Below are 20,735 nucleotides of genomic sequence, written 5' to 3' on the forward strand. Positions count from 1 at the left end.
ATCATTTCCTAATTTTTTTGGACTTTAAACATAGAGTAGTGGAGACACAAATGGTAAGTGGATTGGTTCTCATATAGTGCTTTTCTGCTCTACCTGAGCCACAGCCACCCTTTGTTAAAGAACTACAAAATAAAGGCAGACTGGACACAAACTGATGAAGGAGAAACTGAATGTCTCTGTCCTCAGTTTGACTTGCTCCAATGAACTGGTGAAATTTGTTTACAGAGAGCTCAGCAGTTTTTTGGACAGTAAGCTTATAGCACCACCTTCTGGCCAGGAGACTCTCCACCCCATGATTCATTAGTTTGTAAAGCCACATTTAGCAGCAGTAATCTTTTCTTTCATCAGTCTCTCATATCACTGTGGAGGAATTTTGGACACTTTTTATAATGTTGCTTCAGTTTATTGATGCTTGTGGACATTTGTTAGTTCACAGCTCTCTTGAGGTCCTGCTACAGGATTTCAGTCAGTTCGAGGTCTGGACTTTGATTGGGATGTTTGTTCTGATATATAAATTCTATAAATTAACAATAGTAAAATTAATCTAAAGAAAAAAACTGGCCTCAAGATAACAACAACAATTTATAATAAGAAATGTAAAATACAGTATTAAATTTAAGTATTATCCTTAGAGAAATCATACAGTTATTTACAGTATGAAGCAGCAGGCGAGTCACATCAGAAGAAGCTGAGGTATTTACACCACTCAGATTTTTGTACAAAATCTAAAATAATTTTAGAAACATTATTTGCAGATCAGCTGCAGCATTGATTATTACAGCTGTTTTACTTTAAACGACATGGATTTTTATCAAAATACTTTAAAACAAAAGAATTTTACATTTTATTTAATAACTTATTTTGTGGCAATAAATCAGATGTTAAAGTATGAGAGTCTTTAGTGGAAGAAGTCTTCCCCAAACTCTCTGGTGACTCAGCAGTTTTCTGGCGTCTTTTTCTCTTTCTAATTCCTGAACATAAACAAACAACAAGCAGACAGACAAACAGAGCTGCTGCTGTCAGTCCCACTACAAGGAAGAAGGTGGTCCATCCACAGCTCTCTGCTTCTGGACTCGAGGTCGGTCTCTGAGGCTGGAGCTGATCAGCAGCTGCTGTAAAACCCAAAATATATTTGTTGATACTTGTTGATGTGCAGAATTAAAAGGTGGACTTCAACCAATGATGTTTGCTGACATTTAACCAAATGATCCAGTTTAACATCCCAGACAGTGATTAATGTTTAAAAAGAGAAATGCTAATAATCAACTTACCATTAACACTCAGCTGACATCTTCCAACACTGAAGCCATCATCAGTGTTGACCTCACACAGGTACAGACCCGAGTCATCAGTCCTGAGTCTGGACAGCTGAAGTCTGATTCGTCCTTCTCTGAGGGCGTCTTTGTCACTCTGGACTCGTCCTGAAAACTTTGCATCCTGAGACTCTGACACCTCAACACCTTCATGAACATGATACAGGACTGAGGATCTATGATCAGTAGATAGTTCACAGATGATCTTCAGTGAATTGATGGATCTGTCAGGGTTGGTGGTGAACATCCACTCCAGTGTGATGTTGTGGTTCTCCTCTGCCTGATAGGAGGTCTGTGTCACATTGACTACAAATGATCCTGTTGAGGAGACAGAGAGGGAAAGAGAGGAGCAGACACACTGAGAACTGGAACAAATCTGTTGTTGAGCTTTATTTGGAGTTCATAAAGTGAAGCTGTAAACTAACCAGAGACACATGAGGTGAGGATGAGGAGCAGCAGGATCCTGCAGATCATCTTCTCCCTGTGAGAGGAGACAGAGGTGAAGAGTCATCAACACATGAGGTCAAAGGTCAGTCAGTACAGCTAGAAGAAGGAAAATCTACAGTCTGACTTCATTCACTCATTCCAACATCTGATCCTGTTCATGATCCTGATTATTACACTGACTGACCAAAACTATGAACTACAACCAGAAGAAGAAGCTGCACTTTGATTTGATCTGAAAATGTTTCACATTTTAAATGTTCTGCAGAATTTTTTTTTTAGGGTGGAGCCACAAAAACTTCCACTCCCTTTACTCATGGAAGACACACAAAAAATTTCAAATATGTTAACTTGACTCAAACAGAATGTAAATACAGTATGATTGTAATTTATTTACTAATTATAAACTGTGATTAGGATTTAAATGTAAAACACATTGTAATAATTTTATCTGAGCAGAATTTGTTATTACTGACTCCCTGAAGCTTCATATGTGAATAAAACACAACTCCCATAACCTGACATGTGGACAAGTAGCCCAGTATAGAGAGAGGAGGGAAGAGGAGAGAAGGGGGTGCTGCTCTTTATAAAGGTCAAAGGGGCCAATAAGACATCCAGGTCACCAGTGGCGGTCCTAGCCTGTTTGGCGCCCTGGGCGAGCATCCCTGCCGGCGCCCTCCCACCCCTACCCCAACCCCCCATAGCAATCGCGCAGCAGCGCCTACCGCACTACTCCACTTGGGGGGTAATGAGCACCTGCTGTGTGGTGCATGTAGCTTTCTGCCATGGTCTGACAGACAGCTTTTAACAGAAGGTCTCCCCACCATCACAGGCACACTCAGAATTTCTTTTAAATTTTATTTGAAAAAACATGGAAGAAACTGAAATATTACACAGCTTCTGCTTACCTTCATCTTTGCTTATTTCTCCTGTTGTTCTTTTCTTTTTCCTAAACTGCACACCTGATGGCTTTGACCTTTTCCTTTCCATCTGCCGTAATTTGCACTGAAGCTGAATAGGTTATAACCACCGCCCATCCACAGGGTTGTCAGATCTGACTGACAGTTGCCAGCCCAACACAACAAAACCTCCATTGAAACTCATGTTAATAGCACCAGGTGTGATATATATTTAACTAGAAGCACTCAGAGAGTGCAAACCTCCGCCAAGGCCATAGGGTCACTGACGCTGTAATACGTGTATCTAAATACTTTGAAATAATCTTTCATCTTTCCCAGACAACAATAACCCCCTATCCCGCAATAGTGTGTTACCTCGACCAGATCGCGGCTCCTAACCTAGTAGGGAGACCTCTGGTCTCTACTTCGCTTGGCTCGTGGCTGGTAACTAACTTGCTCATCCATGTGGGTCACCTTTAGCAAGGCGGAGAAATGCAGCAAGTCGAAGGATTTTAGCAACAGAACTTTTATTCCTTTTTCCACCGCCACCGAACACACTTTTTCCCTCGCGCTCGTCTCCCACGCTAGCCCGCATACACACACACGGGGCAGAGAAAAGTGGGTGGTGTCTCTTAAAGGGGAAGGCTCTGCATGTATCCCGCAATACTGAAGAATCCTTAAAAAAATTCCTGGATCCATATCGTGATTTGGATCGCCGCCAAAATTTAATCACTGCTTCCTCTTGTCATTTCCAACCGCTCCACAAAATTTCAGTGACATCCGTTCATAACTTTTGGAGTAATTCTGCTGACAAACAGACAGACAAACAGACAACGCGACCGAAAACATAACCTCCTTGGCGGAGGTAAATATACAGAGCTTTGGGTGAGTTGCCTTTATTTATAATTCAGCAGTTACTGTTGGCTGTAACCAGGCCAAAACTGTACAGGCATGAATGAATGAACCCGGCTGACTGTCTCACTCTCACGCCATCACTGCTTCACTTGACTCGCAGGAGAAGGGGGCGGGGCAGCGCTGTGTGTGTGTGACGATCTAGTGAAGCAGTGACAGCGAGACAGAGAATCCCCCGCCTGCCCCTTTCCTTCTGTTACAACCGGTCTGACCATTGCAGAAAGCTACATGCAATACACAGCAGGCAGAGGGCGCCCATTACCCCACAAGTGGAGTAGTGCGGTAGGCGCTGCTGCGGCGATCGCAATGCATTGGGGGAAGGGGGGCGTCATGCCGCCCTAGATGAAATGCCGCCCTGGGCGGCTGCCCATGTCGCCCATATCAGAAACCGCCACTGCAGGTCACCACACATGTCCCGGTGCTCCTGACGCCTGTAAGCTGGCCAAAGAACTGAATTTGCTAATTCGGTTTTACACAACAAAAACTGATGACTAAACAGCGACCATCAACACTTTTTTAAAACCTTTATTTACCAGGTAACCAGGTAAAACACACTGGCCCAGTTTCCCGTACAGGGATTATGTCTAATCCTGGACTAAATACTTTTTCCTGTTGTGGTCTTCATTGACTTTTTCCTTTTAGTCTAAGACCATGCTTAATCCATGACTGGGAAACCGGCTGATTGAGTTTTAAGTCTCTGGCCTGGCCAAGACGACAGCAACACAGTTTCTAGAAACTGATGTCACAATATTGACAAGGACAACACTGTAGCTGCAGGGACTTTCTCTTTTTTCACTATTGATACCGTAAACAGCCCACACTTCAAATTTAAAGGCAACCTGTGTTTTTACAGTGATAACGGTAAAAATAAATATCACAAATAAGCAAACCCACAGGAAACAGAAATGTAGTAAAGAATTAAAAAGATGAAATACTTTTGTCTCTTTTTTCAGTTGGTTATTGTTTATTTCCTCCAAAGAGTTTAAAAAAAAAATTTTTTTATAACTTTTATCAGTGCAGGTCAGAGGGCTTTCTTTACCTTAGATTAGGGGTGTCCAGGCCTGCGGCACGCGGACCGCTTCCGGCCCCGCCCACTTCCGGTCCGCGAATCGACGTCAACAATAACATACAATTTGGCCCTTTAAGTTACTTTTTTGACATTTCGCTTAACCGTCTTAATTGGAGGGAAAGGCGAAATGTCAGAAAAGTAACTTAAAGGGCCAAATTAAGTTTGGCCACCCCTGCCTTAGATGGTTTGACAAAATGTTTATCTCCAGTTGGAGATAACTGATATCATGATGGTGGATGTCCACATTTTCTGTAAACAATTAAACAATTCTATTTCTATTCTATTTCTATTCCAGGAAACTAGTTCAACAAAAAATTAACTGAGTTTAAAAATAAACTGAGTTTCCTGCTCCAGAACAGCTGATCAGGGTGAGTTAATCATCTCTGACTATGTTCACCCATGAGTGAGGTGAGAAAGAAAACCAACATCAGGATTCAGGATACCAGGATTCACCATGGCAACAGGTAATAAATAGCAGAGTCTCCATTTTAATCCAGTCGACTGAGAAACATGATCACGTTAGTCTGAACCATTAAAGCTCATCCTGAAAAAATGGGAGGAAGAAATTATTTAATTATTTCTGCCATTACTGGATAAATGCTCTGCTTTAGTGTCCTCCAGTTAAACTGTTTATAGTCTGATCTAATCTCAGCCTTCAGTGACAGATGATGCTTCAGAGCACAGAGCTGCAGTTCAAAGCTCACTCTAAATATATCTAGTTCAGATTTAGACTCTTAAAATAATTTAAGCCTCATCTTCACTCAAATATTCACATCATCTCAGAGATCCAACTGTGACAGACAGTGTGACCGATTACAGCATGGCACTGACCACTGTACAAACTGACCATGGATCAGTTTGTTATGTGTCTAAAGTTTTACACAGATAAATTATTACCTATTCCTTTTATATTATTTTTTCATGTAAACTGCCACAATAACCTACAATAAATGATTCCTGTGGGTGAAAACTGGCTGATGGTTTGACAGCTGTGTGACCCTTCACAGAGTCACAGAGGTAAAAAGATGGAGACTGTAGAGTTTATTCTGAGCTCATTACAGATTTGCGGTGTTGATTTTAAATGTGCATGTAAACAGGAAATAAAACTCAGAGTTTAAGTTAATTCTCTTCTTGGAGTTTCCCTCATGTCAGGGTTAATGAACTCAGAGGTGCTGACACTTTGTGTAATAGGATCCAGGGACACATCAGCAGTTCATTCTTGTGTGTGTTCAAGTCAGCACATGAAAACAAATGAAAAGAAAAACTTCCAGCTTCATTAGATCTGCATATGAAATGGTGTCAGGTCTTCCTGAACTCTGTCCTCTCTGTCCTGATGAACATCAACAACTCTGATTTCACAGTCACCCTCTGTGTGAACTTCTCTACAACAGACTCTGTTTAGAAAAATGTGGACAAATGCAAATGAACAACTGTAAAGTATTCACTGATTTTTCACCACGAACCATCAAACTCCATCATCAAAGAAATTGTTTAATTTTGCTGTATTCATGTGTCTGCTTGACCCAAATGTGGCAGAACCTGTTAGTTAGAGCCACTTTTCAGAGAGAAGACCAGCGGGACAAGCCTGGGTCTGAAAAACCTTCAGGACAGACAGTCCTGGATCACTGAGTCCTGGATCACTGAGTGTTCATTTAGAGAGTTAGTATTTTATCTTGTTTTGCAAAGTTGAGATAAAACACATTTGAAAAGAATAAAATGGAAAGAATGCCAGCAGCTATAATAAAGATAATTAGTAATGATTCAGCTTCATGCTTAACAGCTGGAATTTACGCATCAATATAATTAAATAAAAAAACTGACCGCAAGATAACAAAACAGAATATAAAGATAGAAAGTGGGAAATTTATAATAGTGACACTCTCAGTGTAAACAAACCTTGTAGTCTCTACTCCACATTAGAAACACAACAGAGTATTAATATCAGACTAAGGAAAGTTTAAAAACATACCGATACTGTTTCCCCTTCATTCACACTGCAGCCGACTGTCGTGATGCGTTAAACAGGCAAAACAATGAGCAGCTGTACCCCTTAACACTTTCCTTTTACACAAGAGGACACTGCTGTTTTAACACAAAACACCTGACACTATTTTTCTGTAAACTAAAACATGATGGTTATGTGGGCCTATTGCCCTTTGTCCATGGAGCCTCCGGCTGGGGTCGCCCTCCTCCTCCTCTTGGGTTGGGCACGCGGTTGTCTTCGAGATGTGTGGTCTCGGTCTTCAGTGTCCCTGGAGGGCTGCCAGAGGCCTGGGGTTCCTGGGTCTGTCTCTGGCTATCTCTGGCTCTGGGGGTTGCTGTTGTGGCTACTCACTCTCCTAACCAAGGAAGTTTCATGACAAACATACACACGCACACAGGCAGGCGCACACGCACACACAAGCAACAGAACAAGAGCATATGCTTTTGTGTTTTATGCTTCTCTTTCAGGTGCTGTTGTATGTTGTATGGTCTTTATCTTAGAGTAAGAAGCACCTTGAAATAAATAAATTGAAAGCCTAATTGATTGTGGTTATTACAGCATATAGAAGTCACATATAAAGTCATGTTTAACACTTTTTTGTTTACTAAATATTTCCATATGCATTTCTTCATAGTTTGGATGACTTTAGTATTAATCTACAATGCAGGCAACTTTAAATGATAATAACCACTGAATTAGAAGGTGTGTCCAAACGTTTGACTGGGACTGTATACATTAGTATTACAGTGAAATCATATTCTACAACAACATTATAGCGGTTCCCTTTACATTACAAAAGAAAAGATACAATTTTGTGCAAACATCTGAATTCTGCAGATTGATCTCACCAAGGCTCTCTAGCTCCCATAAAATCAGGATCTTGGGAGAAGATCCCAACTCACACCTGCACTTTCCAGCATTTCAGCTGTGACTTTGGACAGATGAAATCTGATCTGTCCTGTTCTCAAATGAGCTTTGTCACACTGAACAAACTGCTCATGCTGAGACTGGATCTCAACACCCCTTATCATGTGATAGAAAATCTTGTCTGACTGGAAAATACAAAACATGCTGATATGAGGCATTTCAGCTTAGCTCATACTCTCCCATCTGATAAAGGTGGACATCTTCCTCTGCAGGATAGAGGATTAGATCTCCTTTAATAACAAACCTCCCAGCAGAGGAGAGTAAGAATATGTGCTTACTCTTATAATCAACACTTAGGACTGAGTCTGGTAAATTAATTAGCTGTAAGTACCCCTAAAGGAAAGTATCAGAAGAATGATGATGCTCTTCATGTTCACCCAGAGAGAAAAGACAGTGAGTGAGAAACAATTTAATGTTTTGAGTAATGAATGTGTGACATTACAATAACAAACAAGCCTTAGCCTTAACATTCGGTCAGAGCCATATTAAGTTATCTTCATCTGTGTCCTTAACAAAAAGTAGATGCCTCCACAAAAACATGTTAATTTGAATTTTATTCCATTATTAATATTTTGTCTCTATCCGTCGGGGACTATGCAACATTACGTGAGGTTGTCTTAGTTCTGTGTAATTTGGAATAAAGCGTCTTACAAAATGTGGTGTAACGAATCCTCAGAGGGGCCGTTTCACATCTGGAGACACATCGACTGTCTCATCAGGAGGAAAAAAGAGAAACTGGAACTGAGCACAGAGCTGCTTTCTTCCCGACTTAAAGAGAGCACAGAGTTCACTTTCACTCAAGATGCTTTAACATAAAAAAGGAAATAAATAAAGATCATAAAAATATCCTCCTTTGGTCTCTTCTTCTTACAGTTGCTGCCTGTTTCTCTTCATCACTGCATTTATAATCTATACTGACCAAGACATCTGTCACTTTTTATTCTGCACTTTTTATAGCTAGCATGTCGAGGGTGAATGAGAGAATCACAGTCTGTACACTAAAATATATAAGTAAATAAAAATCTACTGGAGATCATAATACAAAACATGTGACTTATTTCTGACACTTTCCCCACACTGCACCATCTTTGGGTTCCCCACCTGCTGAATTCCACTTTAAGCCCAGACTATAAGGAACTACAGGGTAACTCCACATTTGTCCAATAATGTACACCCAGGGTGTGGCTCTCAGGACAATCATGGCCCTTTAGTAACATTTTATTTGTGAAGGAAAAAATGCACCACAACAATTTGTCATTGCTTTATTTCCTCCATAATTTTTGATCTGTCTGATATTTAAGCTCTGTTTAACTGCCACTCCACGTATCACAGCCTCAAACAAAATAATTTCACCATGACTTTTTTTTTTTTTTTATTCTGAGCATCAATATAATGGTATGTATCACGTATGGAAAAAAGTATTGGGCCACATTCTTTGTACTCTGGTGTTTTCAGTCCCACAGCCACAGCTGTATAAAACCAAGCTCCTACCATGCAGTCTGTCTGTACAGACAGTTTTGAAAGAGATGAGCCGTTTTAAAGAGCTCGCTGAATTCCAGTGTGGTACTGCAGCAGGATTCCACTAATGCAACAACTCAGTCCTTGAATTGCCTTTCCTCCTCTATATTCCATGATCACCTGTGAGTGGTATTACTGCAAAGCCAAAGTGTTTAGGAACCACAGCAAGTCAGCCATGAAGTGGCAGACCACAAAAAAATTACACAGCAAAGTCAGTGAGTCCTGGGGGCAGCTCTCTGCTGACTCAGCAGCTGCAGATCTCCAGATCTCCTCTGACATTGAAACTGCACAAAAACTGCACCGGGCAGCTCCTGCAGGTGTCAGGTGTAGGTGGCCCAGTACCTTTGTCCATACAGTGTAGTTTCAACAGCAAAATAACCAGTTTAAAGTCCACAGCATAGAAAGAAGCACTGATGCCTTGGATTTTTTTTTTTTCTGTTTTCTGATAATTAACTGAAGAAAACTGAAGAAGTACATTTTCTATTAATTAAGACGTTAACTGGTGTGCAGAAAGCAATTAGGTGCAATATCTGGTTAATGCTAATAAGTGTCACCCTAATGATATTTGGTCATGTTTAAAGTAAAATTTCTGGTAAATTCTATTCTGTTTGTCTGAAGACAGATATATAAAAAATTATTAAAGTTTAGCACCGCATGAAATAATAGAGTCGCATTTATGTTCACAGTTATAAAATGTTTGATTTAGTTTTAAATATGCTTATAATAGATAAGTTCATAGAAAATATAAATAATTTGATTCTCATTACAGAAATAATTTATGTAGACATATTCAGAGATAAATAAGAACAGCTTTAAAGAGTATAAATATATCACAATAATACAGTTATATATTTGATTACTGTTTTAGTGTTCCTGTATTTAATCCAAGCACACACAGATGAGGATGTGGAGAATTATGTCATCCAGCTGTTCACACTGACAGATGTCTGTCCACAGGCTGTTCTTTGCTCAGTTAAATAGCTCCTCCTCATGGCCCGTCTCTGCCAGGAGCTCGAGCTCATGAGCTGGATCTGGATCTGTCAGAGGGCAACGATGAGTTCAGGTGGAGAACTGACACAACAATATTCATGAAAACTCATTTAAGAATCAAACACACTTTTTTTTGTTGTTCTCCACGAGTAATTGCTGCCTGAAGCTCCCAGTGCCATGAGAATGATTAAAGTGGCCAACATGCAAAGCTGAAGCACAATTTTCAGGTCTTCTTTTGCTCTTTGTCCTGCATGAAGATACAAAATCCAGATATATACATGTGTTATAGAGGAGGAGCATCACAGCAGCAACAGCTTTGGGAAGTAAAACTAAAATAATCTCACACAAATGCTGCGTTTTTCACACTCAGCTAACAGAAAGTGTAAATGAGCCCGCCCGTCCGATGGTGGCGCTATACGCTCACTTTTATTCTGCTTTTGTTACATTTTCAGTCTGTCTGTATGTTATCAGGATAAATTGGACAATCATGAACAGATTTTGATTAAAATTTCTGGAATTGATACAAGGTCACCAAAAAAAACTTCATTTTAAAAATCAGATAGATCACAAGATTAGAACCAAAATTTATGAAACTTTGTGGAAACATTCTTTAAGTGCCCAAAAACATACATTTTTAAAATTCATAATCTCTGAAGTTTTGCACCCATCATGATGCAGTTTGGTACTCTGGTATAAACAATTACTGTTGATAATTCATTCTTTTCCATTTTAAACTAAAATACTCACAATAATGCAAAATTAACTACAAATGCACAAACTACAATCAATTCACATCTCAACAGTATTTTTTTCTTTTCTCATTTAGCGTTTTATTTTCTTCGTTTTGATTTTTTTATTTTGTTTTGAGGAAGCTATTAGGGTGCATAAACATAAAATATATCTAGACCATACATGCCATTATCTGTTCATATGAATATCATTTTAAAAAAATAAAATTAAAATAATCATATTTTACAGTTTTTAGAATCCAGTAAAATCAGTTTCTACTCTTTGTGATCCAGGCATTTATGACAGAGTACAACAACATTGGGTGATATCTATCGCAGCGTTGCATCAGCACAGAAAATGTGCGGTGGTCGAGTTACGCGCTCTACTGAGCGCCCTATTAGTCACATCATTAATGAGTGAGCAGGTAACGACTCACCTTGATCATCTTCAGCTGCTGTCAGTCCAGAGTTTGTAGTTTTGGGGGTCACTTCACTTTTGGTCACAACTTTCAAGGCAAAATACTCTGTGGAGGAAATCAGTGTGAGTGTCACAGCACACTGCAGCAGCACTCGGAGCTCTGCTGACTTTCAGTGAAATGGAGAAAAACTGCCAGCTAAACTCACCTGAGTTCTCGAGCTCCCATCTTCCCAGGATCCTGTTATATTTAGTGGCCAGATCACAGCTGTAGTTTCCAGAGTCTTTGACTGTGACTCTGGACAGATGAAGTCTGATTTCTCCTCCTCTCAGAGCGTCTCTGTCGATCTGAACACGTCCATCAAACTGCTCATGCTGAGACTCTGAGTCCTCGACTCCTCTGATCATTTCATACAGAATCTCTGTGACATCTGAGAGGAAAACACACTTCATGATGGTGAGAGCTGCATCAGTTTGGATCTGAATGTCCCATCTGATGGTGATGTTGTCGTCCTCCTCTGCCTCATAGGTCAGAGTCCTTTCCTCAACAAATGTACCTGTAGAGGAGGAACACAAAGCACAGGAGTGTAGCGTTTTCAAAACAAAACCTGCTGATTGTGGGTTTATTTTATTCATCAGAGGTTAAAATGACTGAAGTGTGGAAACTCACAGTCAATTAAAGTCAGGCTGAGGAGCAGAAGGATCCGGATCATCATTTCCCTGTGACAAAACAGTTTGATTAGAGGAAAATGATTTCAATTAGGAGAATAAAATTAGAACAAAGACACATGTTGTCTTTGTGTTATCTTTTTAACAAGTGCGTGATTATCCCACACAGAAAACTTTTAACCACAGTTTCTGAGCAGCCAATCAGGACAGAAAGAAGTTAAATTAGATTGATGAATAAAATACAGTTAGTTTGTATATTTTGTTCTTCTTACTGCTATTAAAAATCTAATGATAACTATTAGATTTAAAAACACGTATTAAAATCACATTGCAGTGCTTTGTTTGATATTTCCTCAGTGAATGTTAGCAGCTTGTGATGAGCTGAGTTTGAACCCCCTGTCCTACCTGTTCACGGATCTGCGCTCTCTGCTAGGTGTATCCAGGGCACATGCGTTCCTCTCCATGAAAGCGATCAAACATGTGAGGATGAAGTTTTCCTGCTGAGTTCACCGGATGCATTAGAGTCTGACGCTGACCTGGAAAAGAAAAACATATTGTTCATATAATGTTTTCGTAGCAAAACATTATTTCCATTTATGATCTCTATTTATTGATTAAATGATCTGTGAAATTTCACTGTGAGGTTTACAAGCTGTTTTTGTTTTAATCAAAGCGTTTCTGTCCTTTGAGATACAGGAAAGCGTCAAATCCTCTAATCTGAGAGATTTGATTGTTATATTATAACTTGATCTGCTTCTTTCAGCACTGCTTTTGTTTGCAAAAGACCCTGTGTCCACCGAGGACCTATAATACAAAGTGAGTTCAGCTGACCCAGGACTAACAGTCACATGAAGTTGGTGATCTACTTGGTAAATTAACTCAGGGTTTCCCCCGTGCGTTCACATGAAAGTGTTGCTGTTTCCTGGAGAACTGATTTGTCTGTGGGCGGTGATTTTATACCTGATCTCCAATCTGGAATCTAACCTGCGTCAAAGCCGGTTTGATTCATAACATAAGTTGCCATGGCAATTTGCCCCCATAAGAAGTGAGCCACCTTTGTACAGAAAACCCAGAGTTAACCCCTAAGTTACCTGGATAAGCCAAAATCCTGCTCCATGGTGTAGTGGCTCTAACCACTACACTACACCAAAATGTGATTTTATAGCTCTACTTCTTTAATGTGTCACTCTGCCATATCAGTAATTAGAAGAAGGCAGGTGATTTCTCAGGTGAAGATAAAAATATATGAAAACTCTAAGGACGATCGAAGCGTCAGCGTCGATGCTGAGTAAACGTGTCATCATCGGTCATATGTAAACAAACAGTTAAAGAAGCCCAGCTGATGTAAACAATAACAAACAGCACAGATTTTCTTTTTTCTGTTTTTTATAAGAGGAGTCACATTTTGTGTCTGTAATTAAGAATCAGGTGAAAATGATTCACTGAACAAAAATGTTTCCAATCAGGAAGAACAGGATCAACTCGTTTTTACGACTGAGCAAGAACTCATGACAATAACAAAGAAGGAGGAAGTTCAGAGTTTTTCAGTTCAGGACAGAAGTGTTTGTATAAATTCATCTCTCAGAGCCAAATAAACATCCAGAGGAAGCAAGACTGCAGTTTAAATACTGACAAACACTGAAAGCTATTTTTTATTTATTTCAAAGGTTAAAGAACAGAACTGCTGCACTATTGCCTGAACACTGCACACTTCCTTTGGATCGACCTCACAGCTGTGATCAATTCAAACAAAACCGAGGAAGAATCCGAGTAAAAATCTAAAAATTGTTTTTTTATGCGCTTCATCTGATCTGAGCATCATTCTGTCATTTCTAACCTGCTGGATCTTTAAGAAGTGCAAACATGAAATCCTGGCAGAGTTTACATGTTAACATTAAAGCAGTTTGAAAGGACTGAACATGAAAACTCTGAAAGTAAATTTAGAGACTTACTGGTTTGTAGGCGAGCGAGCTGTCCACTTTATGTAACATTAATAACTTAACGATCTGCTGAAGAACGAAGTGAGTGCATCACGTGAATGACACAGAGGAGGAAGGAGCTGCTGTGAACTTACTGGAGGATTGCATCAGAAAACCACGTGAAAGAACAGTGGGAGGAGGGAGGGGTTTGTTTACTAAATGACAAGTTTACTAAAAGAAGATCTGCTGCAATTATGAAGGAAGAAAAAAAATATATGTTTAAAAAGTATAAAGAGTCAAACACAGAATTTACACTGAAAGCAACACAGCAGCTGCAGACAAAGCAGCAGTGTGAGTGTGTGAGAGGGAAGTAAAACATTAAAAGCACTGTATGAATGTGCTAATATATTAATAAGGTTTAGACAGTTTTTTTATGAATGTTGTACCATCAGCAGGTTATTAAAACATTTGTTGAAAAGAAAAATCTCTCCCCGTTTTGCATGTTTGGCAAGTCACAACACACTCCAGAGGCATCGTTTAACCTTTAAAATCCAACAAGGTCCTCCTCACAGCCAACACATGTAAAGTGTATCACAAAAGTGAGTACACCCCTCACATTTCTGCAGATATTTAAGTATATCTTTTCATGGGACAACACTGACTAAATGACACTTTGACACAATGAAAAGTATTCTTCCCTCAAAATAACTCAATATACAGCCATTAATGTCTAAACCAGTGGTAACAAAAGTGAGTACACCCCTAAGAGACTACACCCGTAAATATCCAAGTTGAGCACTGCTTGTCATTTCCCCTCCAAAATGTCATGTGACTCGTTAGTGTTACTAGGTCTCAGGTGTGCATAGGGAGCAGGTGTGTTCAGTTTTGTAGTGCAGCTCTCTCTCTCATAGTGGTCACTGAAAGTTCTAACATGGCACCTCAGGGCAAAGAACTCTCTGAGGATCTAAAAAGATGAATTGTTGCTCTACATGAAGACTGTTATATAAGCTGCACACAGACTACTTTTCATTGTGTCAAAGTGTCATTTTAACAGGGTTGTCCCATGAAAAGATATACTTAAATATATGCAGACATGTGAGGGGTGTACTCACTTTTGTGATACACTGTATGCTTTTTGGACTGGACATATTTGAGTGAGAGAGGAGCAGCCATCATGCTCCACTGACTGATGTCACAGTTTTTATTTTTTGGAGAAAAAAAAACAAACTCCTTTTTTTTTTTTTTTACCCCCCCTCCAAAATAAATAAATACTGAAATACTGATATGTAGCTCATCTTCTTGCGACACTGACATTTTTAAAGCAGGCTGATGGAATATGAGGTTTGGATTCAAAAGCCATTTTTGTGAGAGCAGTGCCAATCCTGTCTGACAGGCAGTTTGCTGAAAGCAGTGTTATCACCATGGTAGCTCAGCAGCTTCTCCTCTATACAGGTATGCCGGTGACAGCAGGTGAGGTGATTCATTTGAATATTATCATCTGATTGGCTGATTTGAATCTCCCCTCTCTCTCTCTCTCTGGCCAAAACTTTTCATATTGATTCACATCAAACGTTTGTCTCTCTGGGGTCAGATGGTTGAATATATAAATAAAACTAGACTTGTACAATTCAATTCAATTCAATTCAATTCAATTCAATTTTATTTATATAGCGCCAAATCACAACAAACTGTCGCCTCAAGGTGCTTTGTATTGTAGGTAAAGACCCTACAATAATACAGAGAAAACCCAACAGTCAAAACGACCCCCTATGAGCAGCACTTGGCGACAGTGGAAAGGAAAAACTCCCTTTTAACAGGAAGAAACCTCCAGCAGAACCAGGCTCAGGGAGGGGCAGTCATCTGCTGTGACCGGTTGGGCTGAGGGGAGAGAAAAAAAAGACATGCTGTGGAAGAGAGCCAGAGATTAATATCAATTAATGATTAAATGCAGAGTGGAGTATAAACAAAGTAAATAAGGTGAATGAGAAACAGTGCATTATGTGAACCCCCCAGCAGACAAGGCCTATAGCAGCATAACTAAGGGCTGGTTCAGGGTCACCTGATCCAGCCCTAACTATAAGCTTTATCATAAAGGAAAGTTTTAAGCCTAATCTTAAAAATAGAGAGGGTGTCTGTCTCCCGAATCCAAGCTGGAAGCTGGTTCCACAGAAGAGGGGCCTGAAAGCTGAAGGCTCTGCCTCCCATTCTACTCTTAAGTATCCTAGGAACCACAAGTAAGCCAGCAGTCTGAGAGCGAAGTGCTCTATTGGGGTGATATGGTACTATGAGGTCTTTGAGATAAGATGGGGCCTGATTATTCAAGACCTTGTATGTGAGGAGAAGGATTTTAAATTCTATTCTAGATTTAACAGGGAGCCAAAGAAGAGAAGCCAATATGGGAGAAATATGCTTTCTCTTTCTAGTCCCTGTCAGTACTCTAGCTGCAGCATTTTGGATCAGCTAAAGGCTTTTCAGGGAGCTTTTAGGACAGCCTGATAATAATGAATTACAATAGTCCAGCCTAGAAGTAATAAATGCATGAATTAGCTTTTCAGCATCACTCTGAGAAAGGATGTTTCTAATTTTAGAAATATTGCGCAAATGCAAAAAAGCGGTCCTACATATTTGTTTAATATGTGCATTGAAGGACAAATCCTGGTCGAAAATGACTCCAAGATTTCTCACAGTGTTACTGGAGGCCAAAGTAATGCCATCCAGAGTAAGTATCTGGTTAGACACCATGTTTCTAAGATTTGTGGGGCCGAGAACAAGAATTTCAGTTTTATCTGAATTTAGAAGCAGGAAATTAGAGGTTATCCAGGCCTTAATGTCTTTAAGACATTCCTGCAGTTTAACTAATTGATGTGTGTCATCTGGCTTCATTGATAGGTAAAGCTGAGTATCATCTGCATAACAATGAAAATTGATGCAGTGCTTTCTAATAATACTGCCTAAGGGAAGCATGTATAATGTAAATAAAATTGGTCCTAGCACAGAACCCTGTGGAACTCCATAATTAACCTTAGTGTGTGAAGAAGACTCCCCATTTACATGAACAAATTGGAGTCTATTAGATAAATATGATTCAAACCACTGCAGTGCAGTACCTTTAATACCTATAGCAAGCTCTAATCTCTGTAATAAAATGTTATGGTCAACAGTATCAAAAGCTGCACTGAGGTCCAACAGGACAAGAACAGAGATGAGTCCACTGTCAGAGGCTGTAAGAAGATCATTTGTAACCTTCACTAATGCTGTTTCTGTACTGTGATGAATTCTGAAACCTGACTGAAACTCTTCAAATAAACCGTTCCTCTGCAGATGATCAGTTAGCTGTTTTACAACTACTCTTTCAAGAATCTTTGAGAGAAAAGGAAGGTTGGAGATTGGCCTATAATTAGCTAAGACAGCTGGGTCAAGTGATGGCTTTTTAAGCAGAGGTTTAATTACAGCCACCTTGAAGGTCTGTGGTACATAGCCAACTAATAACGCCTTCTGTGTGAACTTTTTTCTACAGCAGACAAGTGGACAAATGCAAATAAACTATTGTAAAGTATTCACTGATTTTTCATCATGAACCCTCAAACTCCATTTTTAAAGGAATCATGTAATTTTGCTGGATTCATGTCTCTGTTTGACCCAAATGTGGCAGGAACTGTTAGTTAGAGCCACTTTTCACAGAGAAGACCAGCAGCATTGATTAGACCGTATTTTATCCATTCAGAATGGAAAAAATACAGATATCTGTAATAAAGGTCATTAGTAATTATTCAACTTCATGGTTAACAGCAGCTGAATTTTATGCATCTATATAATTAATTAAATAACTGACCACAAGATAACAAAACAGTATATCAAGATATAAAATGGAAACTCTAATACTTCAACTTTCAGCATAAGCAAACATTTCCATCTCATCTTCTACTCTCCACTCCTGCCACATGAGAAACACAATTCATATCAGACTAAAGAGAGTTAGTTTAAAAACATACTGATACTGTTTCCTCTTCATTCACACTGCAGCCGACTGTCTTGTGTTTTAAACTGACAAAACAAAGAGCAGGTGTACAATATGATGGACACAGCTATTTTCACCCAAGCCAAGCCTGTTTGCTGTAAACACTGCAGGCTACCTGAGAATTATTCCAAGAATAAGTTTTCACTAACCTCAGATAATAAACCCTTTTCCAAAGAGAGAGATGACTTAATGTTTAACTATCTAGGCACCAACAGCTGTTAAAAGATGTGACTGTGTTACAGCACGTTATTGTGTTATGGTCCTGGCTTCTTGACCGAGTGTCTTGCGTTTATGGACCTTCTAGTTTTGTTTTATTCTGAATATTTTCTGGTTCTTCTTAGGTCGCCTTGTTATTTGATTCATGCTTTCCTTTCCCTCAGTTCCTGCACTGTAAAAACGAATTTGTTGACTCAGTCAAGTAAACTTGTTGCTTTGACTCAGTTAAGTTTTGAAAATGTAAAGCTTCAAGTAAACTACACTTAAATAATTGAGTTGATCCAACATGCAGTTTGTTGACTTTATATAAAAAGTTAAGTAATTTGGATTAAAAATGATTAGTTAGTTGAACTAAAAGCATGTAATCTGAGTTCAGATTACATGCTTTTAGTTCAACTAACTAATCATTTTTAGTCCAAATTAATTTATATGAAAAGTTAAGTCAACAAACAGCATGTTGGATCAACTCATTTATTTCAGTGTCGTTCACTTGAAGCTTTACATTTTCAAAACTTAACTGAGTCAAAGCAACAAGTTTACGTGACTGAGTCAAGTTGAGTCAACAAATTCGTTTTTACAGTTTACGTTTTGGAAAAGCTTGTTTCAATGAGAAAACTAATACCTACAAAACTACTATAACTCAACAATGAACAAATCCACCTTAAACATAATCATAATGCACACAAAAATATCTCAAGATGTATTTCAGTCAAGAATTTTATTGCATTAATGTCAAGAAGAGACTCAAAATTCTTAAATTCAAGTGTCTCAAAGACAGTTATTCCTGAGAGCACACAGAATATAAAATAAACTGCAGTATGTAGTAGCAGTAGATTTATAAAGCTCTTCAGTGATGTTGGCACCAAAGGACAACATCACGAGTACAGTAACTTTACGACAAGTGCAGAAACATCTTCCCATCCCTGAGCAATTTACTCTTCAGAGTGGACTCCTGCAGTACACAAGTCAAAAGTCACTCCCATAAAAAGGTGCTGGATTACCTCAAAAGTGTACTTCAAGTCTTTTGGACATTCAAGGTTCAGAATGTTCAGCAGTCCCATCAGGTTCACAAAAGCATTGGGGGCATCACGCAGGTGACGTATGACGAGTTTTTCCTCGATTACAATGTCGACATCGTTGTAGGAAGCTGGAAGAGGTTCCCTCTCATCTTCAACCAATAAAATATTCCAGTGATCATTCCCTTGATGTTGTCTTCAGGATCTGTAGGCTTCATGAAAAACAAAACAAAGGTGTCAGTGCTTATGTAATCCTTTGTCATATCATTCAGCATCCAGGGGGCACAAGTGTTACCCTGCTCACTGTGAACTAGTTTTGTTTTTTGTCTGATTTTAAATGATAAACTCTTACCTCACACATCTTCAGGAATGCAGGATTCTTCCTCATGTACCCTGGTAGGTCCTGCAATGCTGCTGCCCAACTGTCTTTGATTCTATGCCTGCCAACAGAGCATACAGCTGCCATCAGAATTATATGAGCCCATCAGTCCACAAGTGATTTCAAGTACACATTTTGGTTCCACACTCTGATGCTTGAATTTTACAAGACAATATTTATTTAATAAAAAATATTTTTATATACAAACTAATAATAAATGTAAAAGAAAAAATAAATCAAGGAAGCATTACATGATTAAGACAAGTAGATCAGAGAAGGGCTCCCCGTGCTTGCTTGGGTTTCCTCCGGGTACTCCGGTTTCCTCCCACATTCCAAAGACATGCACTTACTGGGGTTAGGTTAATTGGCTAATCTAAATTGCCCATAGGTGTGAATGAGAGCATGAATGTGAGTGTGAAAGGTCGTCTGTCCCTCTGTGTTGGCCCTGCAACAGGCTGGCGACCTGTTCAGGGTGTACCCTGCCTCTCGCCCTATGACAGCTGGGATAGGCTCCAGCCCCCCCGCGACCCTTAACAGGCTGTGCGGAAGCGAATGGATGGATGGATGGAGATCAGAGAAGGGACTTGGCAACAATAAATCTACCTTTTTAGTATTTAGGTTCACCCGCTCTCCTAATTCCCATCTGCTTCACTTCTTTCATTTCCATCTTTCCTCCTCCTGCCTTATCCCTATTGATACATTCTCCTTCTTTCAGCTGCTTCGTTTAGTGGTCACCACAGTGGATCATCTGCCTCCATCCCACCCTATCCCGAGCATCCTCGTCTGCCATGCCAACCCTCTGCATGTCCTCATTCCATGAGTCTTCTGAGGTCTTCCTCCTGCCTTGCAGCTCCATCTTCAGCTTCCTTTGTCCAGTATATCCACTATTCCTTATCTGCATATGTCCAAACCATCTCAGCCTTGCCTCTCTAATCTGCTCAGTTTAAGCAGTTTGGAGACTAAGTTGTTTCCCTCTGATGTCACTATTTCTGATCCTCTACATCCTGGTCACTCCCAATGGAGAGCTGAACATTTTCAACTCTGCCTCCTGTCTTTTTGCCAGAACCACCGTCTCCAAACCACATATCACAGCAGGTCTCACTACCATCTTGTAAACCTCCTCCTTCACTCTTCTACTGGCTTTCTACTGTTGCGCTCATTTTCTGCATGAACCCATCCTTCTGCTCACTGACCGTCACCTCTCATCAACAACTCTTTCCTGTATCTTCATGGTATGGCTCATCAGCTTTATCTGTAGCTGCTACAGCTCTGCATAAGACAACCCCAGCTGATGCTGTATAGAATTCTCATTCTTGCTG

General features: G+C 39.6%; 1 protein-coding gene across 7 annotated transcripts; it reads right to left on the reverse strand.

The window, feature by feature from the left end:
• Positions 1 to 806: 806 nt before the first annotated feature.
• On the reverse strand, positions 807 to 17,835 carry LOC115796781 (uncharacterized). 7 transcript variants are annotated; one of them, XM_030753209.1, is made up of 7 exons: positions 17,780 to 17,806; positions 12,274 to 12,404; positions 11,870 to 11,919; positions 11,409 to 11,756; positions 11,222 to 11,308; positions 10,184 to 10,303; positions 8,759 to 10,103 (listed from the first exon to the last, which is right to left on the reverse strand). In XM_030753209.1, the coding sequence occupies exons 2-7, from the start codon at positions 12,330 to 12,332 to the stop codon at positions 10,036 to 10,038; spliced, it is 732 nt and encodes a 243-aa protein (XP_030609069.1). In that variant the 5' UTR covers positions 12,333 to 12,404; positions 17,780 to 17,806; the 3' UTR covers positions 8,759 to 10,035. The 7 variants fall into 7 exon arrangements, with proteins under 7 accessions (XP_030609073.1, XP_030609071.1, XP_030609069.1 ...); XM_030753206.1 differs by lacking the exon at positions 17,780 to 17,806 and adding an exon at positions 13,821 to 13,935; XM_030753210.1 differs by lacking the exon at positions 17,780 to 17,806 and adding an exon at positions 12,960 to 13,063.
• Between the last annotated feature and the right edge of the window lie 2,900 nt (positions 17,836 to 20,735).

This window comes from Archocentrus centrarchus, chromosome 18, assembly GCF_007364275.1.
Source record: "Archocentrus centrarchus isolate MPI-CPG fArcCen1 chromosome 18, fArcCen1, whole genome shotgun sequence".
Lineage (NCBI taxonomy): Eukaryota > Metazoa > Chordata > Actinopteri > Cichliformes > Cichlidae > Archocentrus > Archocentrus centrarchus.